The sequence below is a fragment of the Dioscorea cayenensis genome, chromosome 5 (genome assembly GCF_009730915.1).
Source record: "Dioscorea cayenensis subsp. rotundata cultivar TDr96_F1 chromosome 5, TDr96_F1_v2_PseudoChromosome.rev07_lg8_w22 25.fasta, whole genome shotgun sequence".
Classification (NCBI taxonomy): Eukaryota; Viridiplantae; Streptophyta; class Magnoliopsida; order Dioscoreales; family Dioscoreaceae; genus Dioscorea; species Dioscorea cayenensis.
Genome location: NC_052475.1, coordinates 20,358,560 through 20,369,845, shown reverse-complemented (window position 1 = coordinate 20,369,845; position 11,286 = coordinate 20,358,560). Strand labels below are relative to the sequence as shown.

At 35.7% G+C, this 11,286-nt stretch overlaps 1 protein-coding gene across 1 annotated transcript; it reads left to right on the top strand.

The window, feature by feature from the left end:
• The first annotated feature begins 5,942 nt into the window (after nucleotides 1–5,942).
• On the top strand, nucleotides 5,943–10,877 carry LOC120261305 (transmembrane 9 superfamily member 7-like). The gene is made up of 7 exons (XM_039269143.1): nucleotides 5,943–6,126; nucleotides 7,031–7,195; nucleotides 7,379–7,488; nucleotides 7,730–7,841; nucleotides 7,930–8,042; nucleotides 9,294–9,441; nucleotides 9,518–10,877. Exons 1-7 carry the CDS (start codon nucleotides 6,019–6,021, stop codon nucleotides 10,673–10,675), a joined length of 1,914 nt encoding a protein of 637 aa, XP_039125077.1. The 5' UTR covers nucleotides 5,943–6,018; the 3' UTR covers nucleotides 10,676–10,877.
• The last annotated feature ends 409 nt before the right edge of the window (nucleotides 10,878–11,286 follow it).

Here is an 11,286-nt window from a genome sequence, read left to right as displayed (position 1 = left end):
ATGGTCTTGGTATTGTGTTAAATGTGGGTTGTTTATTGTGATTGGAGTTTGATAGAAGGTTTTTGATGTTTTAGCTTGAATACATTTATATTGTTATAGAAGGGTGGATCTACTCCCATTGGTCATTTTGTTTTGTATAACATGTGTATTCTATTCTGGTATCACTTTGTTGATTTCTTTACAAAATGATTCATGGCATGTTTCAATCTTGCTCAATTACTTGAAGCATTATTTGTGGCCCAAATGGGATGTTATTGGATTTATACTACAAAAGTCTTTTATTTCTTCCATTGTGGATCTATATACATATTGTTATAACCCAGCTTTCCAAGCATATTATTGTAGCACTTTTCAGCTAAGTATTGTTGCTTTTTATGCGGTACTGTAGTCCAGTACTGTAACAACACGAAGATTTCTTTGCTTCAACCCCTTTTCCCCTTAGTTTTTCATTATCTTCTCTTACCTCTCATGTCCTTGGCTTTCTTGTGGAGAAGAAGCACTTTGGAGGACCTTTCCTTCTTCTTGCTTAGGTTTTAGAGGTGAACTTTCATCCCTTTTTTTCTCTTTCTTTTTTGTGCTTGAAAGGATGGATGGAGTTAGGGTTAGGTTGTGAACTTAAGGAAGAATCTTGAAACTTGTTCTTCTTCTTACTTGTTGTTAGGATTTGAGAAGGTGATTTGCAGCATTATAGCACCAGTGATCTTTAATTGTTTCTTTGGCTTCTTTAATTTAGAGTGAATCTCATATCCTTAGGAATTCATTGGTAACCTGAAGACCCAGTTTTGAGCCAACCTTATGATCGATTTAGAGTTGCATGTCATTATAGGGTTTCTTTTTTTTGTGGTTTGCTTTGTTTAATTCTTGTTTGTTGTTTGTGTATGTGCTTTGGTTAGGAGGTGAGAGCTCGGCTCGAGGCAAGGAGCCGACGGAGGAGTAGCGCATCCAGGAATTAAATCGTCTAAGTTGTGAGTGGGATTTGTGATTTGTATAATTCTCTTAGAATATTATTTCAAGATTTCTATTATTCTATTTGAAAGCATTTCTTGGATTTTTATCGTATTGAATCTATGTTTCGACGGTATGGATGGAAATTATTATGCTATTGAGACATAGGAAACTCTTGACGTTTGACCGAATATGTTTATGATTATATCTATATTTTGAATTGAAGTGAATCATGAGCCTTAGGTTATTTCAAACATGCTTCTAGCATTGTTATATGTGGAAATGGCATTTATTCTTGATATTTGAATGTTGTCCTGGATATGGACTCTATGATGAGGTATGCATATATTGCATTGTTTTTGTTGGTGACTTCCTGCTGCAGTAGGCGGTCTTCATGGCCAACCTGTTGAGGTGACGTGAAAGACCCGCTGAGTTATTGGTCCAGTTTAGGTGAGAGTGTAGAGCTCTAATTGAATATTCATCGGGAAGCCAAAGTCACCACCCGATGGACTGATGGGTTAACGTCAAGGGCATAACGACCTTGATGGTTCTGAACTTAGCCACGACCACGGCTAGAGTTTAGAGAGATTTCTAGACCACTACTTGTTTGCTTTCAATGCAAACTTTGTATTTTGTTAAAAGAACCTATGCTTTTATGCAAAATAAACCTTGAGAGGTGATCTCTTGTAAATTATTGGAAAAGTAAATTGATTTGATGCCAAGTATCATGTTTTACGGTTTAAAACTTGTATTTTGTTACTATTCATGAGTTATGAATGTTGAAATCCTTATTTGAGCAAAAGGATTCTTTTACTCTATCTATGGTTTTCTTACACTTGTGTATACTATTATATGCTAATATGTTCTAATCGTTTTGGTATTTGGGCAAAAACCTAGCTTTGTAATTTTTATCAATTATTTTTGGTGTATTCTATTAGAATTGTGCTAACCCACTCACTATCTCTCTTCTTTCCAGACTCTAATGGTCAGTAGTGTGGAGGCGAGGCAAAATATTGGGCATTCATCATCTTTCTTTCTTTACTCATTTCCAGTATCATATATGTTATCCTTTGAGCATGAACTTGTTGTATAAGGACATGAATCCACTAGTGTGTTTGAACTCTGTATCCTTAGTTTGCTTGCTTGTCTAGCTCTTGGAAACTTTGTTGTACTTGTGACTAGTAGGGGTGCAATTGAGCCAAGCTTTGAAGTGCTTGAGCTTGGCTCAATAGAATTAGCTACAGTCTCGAGCTCGGCTTGAGCTCGATTTGAGCCCATACTTGTAAGCTTGAGCTTGGCTTGAGATAGTAAACTTAAGCTTGAGCTTGCTTCGAGCTCGGTTTGAAAGAAGCTCATTTATGATAAAAACGAGCTGAGCTTAAAACTCGCTTCGAGCTTGGCTTGAAAGAAGTTTAAAAAAATAATAAATCATACTGACTATTATTAATAAATTATTTTTAATACATGAATCCATTCATACTTAGGAAAAAATGCACATTTAGCAAGCTTGTTTAACAGGGTCATGACTAGTAAGTTCATTATTAGGTTTATATAGCATACTTGTTAATAGTCTCATGAGTAACCTTATTTACCAAGCTCGCGAGCCTACTCATGAGCTTGATAAACGAGCAAGCTCACGGGCTTAATAAAAGAGCAGGCTCGTGAGCAGGCTAGTGAGACTTAATGAGTCTAGCAGCATGTGGCTCAAGCTCGCCTCATTTAATAATTCAAGCTCAAATGTTAAACTTGAGCTCGGCTCATTACTTAATAAACGAGCTTTTTCCAAGCCGAGCTCCGAGTAGCTCGTAAGCGGCTTGGTTCATTTTGTAGCACTAGTGATGAGCATATTTCATTGAATCTTCTACCAAGTTATTATATTGTTGCTTCTCTTATGTATCTATGTATTCTTTTGTTTTTTTTTTGTATATTTTGCTAAGTGTTCCTCATTCCATAGATTTTTGTTAGCCTTGCAGCGACTTGAGGGTTGAGTGGGGTGGGTATCCCTCCTCAGGTTGTCTCAGCGGTTATCATGTGTCGGGCCCGCGGGTCGAGGCATGGCAGATATATTTTGAAAAGCCTTTTTAAATTATTGAACTATTTGGTTTGATTCAAGTATTTATTCTGAAAGCTTTATTGAGATTGTTGAAAGAATTATATACATGTCCTTGGACATATTCGAGATTGTGAAAGTATTCATTCAAATGAATAAGTTCATTTCATCATGCTACGCAATGTTATTGATATTTTGATTATATGTTTATTCAGTGAATGTGGGTTACGGCCTGACCACTACAGTGGTGGTCCTCATGGTCTGGTCTATAAAGAGATGACGTGGATGGCCAATTATTTATCCCCTTTAGGAGGCGTATAGAAATCCTGAATGGAAAGAATACTGACCGAGATACTCGTGGTCACCACACCAGCCTCCCAGAGGCCAACACCAAGCATGGCTAAATATTTTGTTATTTAAATGAAAAATAATCTTGGCGGTTCCTAACTTGGTCACTACCAAGGCTAAGTTCGGGAATGATTTTGTTGGTTAGCCCAAATATTAAATTTTCTACATATATAGGCCTTGAACTCTATTTGCTATATATGTATATAATTTTGAGCTTTATATCATTACCGGGAATTCATGTTATGTTTCATCTCGGGAATGGTATCTAAAATTTTATATTTGAGCTATACTTTCTATGACGATATTAACAAGTGTTTGCAAAGTGTGTACAACAAAGTTTTACATTGGAAATTTATGTGTATATTCATACATATACGTTGTATCATGCCTTACCTTTACTTACAGTGTTTCATACTTGAATATTATGGTTTATACTGACATTTTGGAAATGCATAAATAACTATTTTTAGTACTTAAAAATATTTATGAGTTTTTCACTTGTTTCTATCCCACTCACTGAGTAACCCTGAGTTACGCAACCCCTCTCTTCTTCTATCTCTCTAGCTGCTGGACTCTAAAGTTGTTGTGCTTAATACCAGTGATGTTGGCCAAGTTCTAGGATGCATCCACTAGGGTTTCTATTTTCTTATAAAATCTCCTGAAAAAGATTTACTTCTTTTGTATTATTATACAATATCAAGTTGTAAAAAAAAAGTACTTCAATGTTTTTCATATTATCATCTTGCTTAACATTGGTTTTTGAGTATTTTGGAGATTATTTTGAGGACAAGATACCAAGCAACCTTGCAGCGCTTCTAGGTTATGAGGACTTGTGTCCCCTACTTCAAAGTACTTCAACGGTTATTGTGTGTCCGATCGTGGGTCGGGGCGTAACAAGATGGACTATTGTTATCTTCATCATTGATTTGAATAATTGAATGTGATTGCATATATCTAAACTTTGGCTTTTTAATACCCTCAATCACACTATTATTTTCTCTTTTATTTCTACTATGTATTCTTTTACCATTCATAGTTAACAAGGAGAACATGGTAATAAGAGCTACCAACAAAGTTATGGGAGAAGTCAAGACCATGGTCGAGATGGTAACGATATGGAAAGAAGAAGAAGAAGAGGAGGAGGAGGAGGAGGAGGACAAGGAGGTGGGAAAATTTTCAAGTTTCTGTTGGAGGTATTGCAGGCTAAGCTCAAATATTATACACCCAAACCAAACAATTGTGAGTAGTATAAGAAAAGTTTAGTACCACATCATCGGGTATTGAGAAAAATTTCCACCACTTTTATATACATTACTTGTTCTATCCATTGTGTAAAGTATTTTGAGAAAGATTAGACCTGATTTTACACCTCCACCTTTTTTCCCATTATGCTCCATCTTTTTCTCTTCTCCTGAGCTTTTTAGTTGACTAGAAAACCCTACACCTGGTAACACTTGAACACATCTTATTGCCGAACATGCTAGCCAAAGGAGCATATCTTCCAAGTGGGTTAGTGTATCATGGCATTGGAGTAAGGCCATTTTATCTACACTAAAGGGGTCAATTTAGTGTTAGGGTAGTGCTTAATAGGCATAATCTCAAGCTGATCGTTCTAACTATGTTTCCTTATTATTGTTAATTGTGTTGCTAATTAATTGCATGATATAATCGCAGTTTAATTTCCAACAGGAGAAAACCATTAAAGTGGGAAGAAAAGATATAAATCCAGAATCATAGGAAGTAAATAAGTGGGGAACTATGTGACTTGGAAAACAAATTGATGAAAAATGTGAGTTAATTGTAGGTTGAATGCAATGGTTGGTGTAGGTGATGGTGAGTTACTTGGCGTCACATGAGATAGTTGGTGCAGTGGCATTGACCATGCACTTGTTGGGGTTTATAACCGCCCATGGAACATGCATTTGGTGTGGTAACGATGACATTGTTGAGATAGCAGCTCAGCCTTGTGAGGGTTTTTCTAGTGTATTTCAAGCTAGGATTTTTCCATGCATTTCAATCTGGTGTATTTCAAGTTGCCGATAAGTAGCTCAGCATTGTGCAAGCTAGGCTTTATCCAAATCTCTTGCAGTCTATGGAGTCACCAGAGAGACAAAAAAAGTCAACATTAAGGAGAAAATATAGTAATGGGGGGCTCGACAGTGATGAAGTCAAGGAAGAAGGGGAAAGAAGAAATAATTAAAATAATATTTTATCTTTAAAAAATATTTAAATATAAAATATTTCACATCAGCAAAAACTAACTAGCATCATATCTCGGACTAAGATTTTGAAATTAAAAAAAAATATATAAGATTCAATGTACCCAAATTATAATAGGGGAGATGAAAATGCTGGAGTTGTACTTGTACATGACTAAAGTGGTAATTAATTATACCATTTTTATTCAATATGACCATTGCAATATTAAATTCAAATATCAATTTGATTTAATTTTGCAATAAATTAAAAATTTGATAATAAATGAAGTGTGAGGGTATTTATGAGAAGTAAGACGAAAAGTAATTATATAATTTTCCAAGGTCTAATCAGTAAAAACGTACCTCCTTTTCTTTCAACTCCATCGGCTTCATCTCATTCGCAGCACCTTCAAAAGGGGTTCCGTTGCTTTCTCGCTCTCTCTCTCTCTCTCTCTCTCTCGCTCGCGGCGCCTTGAGATGGGAAACTACGGCGGTGGCGTCGCGATCTTCCTCTCTTGGCTCCTTCTCGCCTATTGCGCTCATAGTTTCTACCTCCCCGGCGTCGCACCTCGTGATTTCCAGAAGGTGATCCATGCTCGCTCTTTTTTCCTCAGAATTATGAGTTGTTCTTGCTAGGGTTTCCAGATTTAGTTGATGCTGTTCATAGATCTATGATTTTACTTTGTTTCTCTATGTTGTTGATGTCGGATCTGCTTTTGTGACTTGAATCATGGAGAGAAATCTTGCTTGATCGGGATGCCTCTTGTGAAATTCCTGTTAAATTGGCTTTCGGCATAGCTTGATTGATATTCGAATGATCTGTTATTTTTCACTGGATCAAAGGATTTCGCTTCGAATCAGTTGATTTTAGGTTTGCTCTAATGTAATTATGACATGATTTTGAAAAAGAATTCTATGGTACTGCAAGTTGCATGCCATTAGCATCATGGCATGGTTTTCCCCTTTAATTTTTTTTATTTACTAGTTTTATTTACTTGGAACATGATGTAATTGTTTATGCAACCCTTTGAAACATTTTTTTCCCCCTGAACTAAGTCAATCTGAAAGATCCACATTCTAAAATTTGTACATTTAGGATACATTTTACAGATATCAATTAATTGTCTGACTAGAGATGTTCATTTCCATGAAGTTTCATTCATGAACTGTGAGTTTGCTCTCTTATTACAGTATCCTAATTACTACTGTTCTCCTTTTGTTATTAAGGCTGAAGCTTTCTTGTTAGGCTTGCTTATACTGATCTTTAGTGATTGGATAGTTACCCCTGGGGATCGTGTCACTAGGTACTTTTATTGTATTTAGTTGTTTTACTAGTCATGCATTATATTTAGTGTATGTTTCTCAGAAGAATTCCTATTCTTGGATTTGGAATCATTTTTGTTTTAGTTGGTGCATCTCCTTCTTTCCTTTAAATACTAAACTTGTCCTTGTAATTTAAAAGGCTGTTTTCTTACTTTTCATTGAACAGGATGATGAGCTGCCAGTGAAAGTGAACAAGCTTTCCTCTACAAAGACTCAACTTCCATATGACTATTACTTCTTGGATTTCTGCAAGCCAGACAAGATCATGAATAGTGCTGAAAATTTGGGAGAGGTTCTCCGTGGTGATCGCATTGAGAACTCAGTTTACACAGTAAGTCTCTGCTATCATATCAGTCTTATAAGCATTCATAATCAATACTATATTAGATGAAGAAAAAGTTAATTTGTTGTCAATATTATAATAGATGAAGAAAAAGTTAATTTGTTACGGCTGAGTACTTGTTGCACACATATGTGGATTCCATTTATTCTAAATTACTGATTCGTTGTCTAGTTCAAAATGAGGAATCGTGAGACATGCAAAGTAGCTTGTCATAGACGGCTTAACGCAGAAACTGCAAAGAATTTCATGGAGAAGATTGATGATGAATATCGAGTTAATATGTAAGTGCCTTCTTTATGTTGCTTTCTCACCATTCAGTTTTGTTGTACCCAAAGATCTATCCCCTTTTGTTCTTCTGTTCTTTGTTTGAGTAGATGTTAGCAGCAAATATTCTTTTTACGCCACTCCTTGAGTATCATTCCTGATTAACAAATAATAGTAGTGTTTTGCTTGGTTTGAATTTCATACTTGCTTCACTTTTCGACTTGAGACAACTGAAATATATTCTTTCGTTCTCTATAGGATCTTGGATAATCTTCCAGTGGCAGTTGCTAGACAAAGGAGAGATGTAAGTCAAACACCTAGTTATGAACATGGTTTCCGTGTTGGTTTTAAAGGAAATCAGGTCAATGGTGTAAGTGTTGTTCTTTAAGCCCACAATTGTTTTTTTTTTTATTCTTTATTATTATTATTTTTTTTTATGTGAACTTTATGAATGGCAGAAAGATGACAACAAGTATTACATAAATAACCATCTGAGCTTCAAAGTCATGTACCATAAGGACCCTGAGAGTGAAGATGCCCGCATTGTTGGCTTTGCAGTTACTCCAATCAGGTGCAAATTTTCTCCGTGGGCTTCTATTATTTACTTAATTCTCTTTAAAGAAAATTGGTTAGAAATTGAATTTATCTACGCATCTGTTGGAAAGAATGGCTTTAAGGTTCTTGTTTGTGAAACTAGCGAGCCAAATGCAATTTAACTGTCAGTAACAAAATTTGCAAATGTCTGCATTCTTGTCTAAGATGTTGGAATTATGTGACGACTTGCATCTTGCTTGGAATTCTCGTGTCATGTACATGTGTTCCATTGTCTTAAGGTTATAGGTGTGGAAACAACCTAAAAATCTTGTTTTACTCTTATTTTTTTCCGAGACAACTTTATCCTTTACTGCAATCATACTTCCCTATTTTAGGTTGGTCAAATGATATTCCACAAGCTTGGCCTTTATCCTTCATTTTTAGCTCTCTACAGTGGTCTTTGGTTCAAACCACACCCCAAGAATTATCCCATTGACCTTTTTTCCACAAGATTTAATGATTTTAATAAATGTATTCTATAATTATTATTTTAAAAATTACTAATATTAGTGAAAATGTATCGTTGATTGAAAAGGTAAATTTTTAATCTTGATCTTGTATCAGTGTTATAGGTTAGGCTTAATTCAAATTATATGCGGTACTCCTAACGGAACATTCATCACTTATTATAAACTTGTCTTATTAAAAGTATGCTTTGAGTTAAGCATCTGTTACATTCATTACACCTATAGAAATAGTGCCTTTCCATGGTAGATATTGTATGCTCATTATTTCACGCAGACAAATGGCACATATAAGTAAGACCTTACTCTCAGCTTTCACATACAGTCTAATATAATATTGCAAAGAACCAGTTATTTATCTGAATCCATCAACCTTCTGGGTATGTAATTTATCTCATTACTGTGTATGGGGAGTTTAAATAGCTATAAGCATTGCTCTGGAAGATTTATTTAACATCGGATAAATTTCTAGTTCCTTTATGTCTATGAATTAACATTTTTGCAGCAGATATATTGACATAAAGAAATGCATCGACTGGTTGTAATTTTAACTCTTGTATGTCTTTTTTTTTTTTTATATTTATGTTGTTTTTTTTTCTTTTTAACAAAAATTATTTATAGCATGGAAGGTAAAGTTTGCTTTTAAGTTTATGTTCAAACTCTTCCTTTGTGGAGATTGATAAATCACAAATATTCTTTTTTATATGTTTTCATTGTTTGTGGCATTTCACATATTTATTTATATTTTTTTATTTTATAAACAGCATAAAGCATCAGTACAGTAAATGGGATGAGAAGAATCCTAAAGTTACAACATGCAACCCAGACACTAAAATAACTCCAGTAAGCCATACGCACCAGGAAGTTGCCAAGGATACAGATGTTGTTTTCACATATGATGTTAGCTTTGAGGTAAGACTAGCTTTATAGAACTTAAACTTCTTATATTTGCTGATGATTTTTTGCTGCTTTGTTTTGCGGCTTGCAGCCTAGTCAGATCAAATGGGCATCTCGTTGGGATACTTACCTTCTCATGAACGATGATCAGATTCACTGGTTCTCTATAATTAATTCCTTTATGATTGTCCTATTTCTTTCTGGCATGGTTGCCATGATCATGATGAGAACCCTGTATCGAGATATAGCTAACTACAATCAGTTGGAGACTCAAGATGAGGCTCAAGAGGAAACTGGATGGAAGTTAGTCCATGGTGATGTTTTCAGGCCTCCCATCAAATCCAGTCTGCTTTGTGTTTATGTTGGAACTGGTGTGCAGTTCCTCGGGATGGCTGTGGTTACCATGATATTTGCATTATTGGGCTTCCTCTCTCCTTCCAACCGTGGAGCCCTAATGACCGCTATGGTTCTTTTGTGGGTCTTCATGGGTTTGTTTGCCGGTTACTCCTCAGCTCGTCTATATAAAATGTTCAAGGGCACAGAATGGAAAAAGAACACCTTGAAGACAGCTTTCATGTTCCCTGGTATTGTCTTCTCGATCTTCTTTGTGCTAAATGCATTGATATGGGGAGAGAAGTCTTCTGGTGCTGTTCCCTTTGGAACTATGTTTGCTTTGGTGTTCCTATGGTTTGGCATTTCGGTACCTTTGGTCTTTGTTGGCAGCTACTTGGGATTTAAAAAGCCTGCCATGGAGGATCCTGTGAAGACCAACAAGATTCCCCGACAAATACCTGAGCAGGCTTGGTACATGCAACCAGCATTCTCCATACTCATTGGGGGTATACTTCCATTCGGTGCAGTCTTCATTGAGCTCTTCTTCATCTTGACTTCGATATGGCTCAACCAGTTCTATTACATCTTTGGGTTTCTCTTCATAGTCTTCATCATCCTGCTCATTACTTGTGCCGAGATTACCATCGTACTTTGCTATTTCCAGCTGTGCAGTGAAGACTACCACTGGTGGTGGAGGGCATATTTGACAGCGGGTTCTTCTGCCCTCTACCTTTTCTTGTATTCAGCCTTCTATTTCTTCACCAAACTGGAGATAACCAAGTTTGTTTCTGGAGTCCTCTACTTTGGGTACATGTTGATTGGGTCCTACTCCTTCTTTGTGCTCACAGGAACTATCGGCTTCTATGCCTGTTTCTGGTTTGTCCGCAAGATATACGCCTCTGTTAAAATTGACTAGTGATGGTTGGATGAAGACTACATCAGATCCCAGTGAAGCCAGTGTTGTACTTATCTAAAAAAAAGAAACGACTAAATTGCCGAGAAGGGTAACTTTGTTATGTTATTTCCAGAATAGGTTATAGTTACTAGGTTTGATGAAGTTTTGAAAAGAACAATGCTCAGATCTAGTCTATGTTTTTATCTCTGTTTCTTTAGTTTCATGTTTTCTAGTGTTTTTTTAGAACTGGTTGCTGTTACTGTGTTTTCATGGTGTGATTCATGCCCAGAAGATATACATCTGCAGTCTGCACAGCTATCTTACCATTCCTTATTGGTTCGCACTCAAATTGATGCGCCATATTTGTTGAGTATCTGCCTCATGTCATGGCTTTCCAATTTTATTACTTTTTTTTTTATTTAGGATAAAAATAATGCAGTTCTTGTCTTGAGACTATATCTAATCCAAAACTCGATATCTGAAGCTTTTAAAGTTTCTCCAATTAGCAACTTTATTTTTAACTCTAAAATATAATATTTTAAGAATATTTACCCTCACTTCACAATTCATATATTTCTATTATCAATAAATTTAAATATTACATTATTTAAAATATATTTTTTATATTTATT

Coding starts and splice junctions, on each gene's coding strand:
- LOC120261305 (XM_039269143.1), top strand. CDS start 6,019: ATGGGAAACTACGGCGGTGGCGTCGCGATCTTCCTCTCTTGGCTCCTT. Junction 7,489..7,729: donor GATGAATATCGAGTTAATAT/GTAAGTGCCTTC, acceptor CGTTCTCTATAG/GATCTTGGATAATCTTCCAG. Junction 7,842..7,929: donor AAGGAAATCAGGTCAATGGT/GTAAGTGTTGTT, acceptor TATGAATGGCAG/AAAGATGACAACAAGTATTA.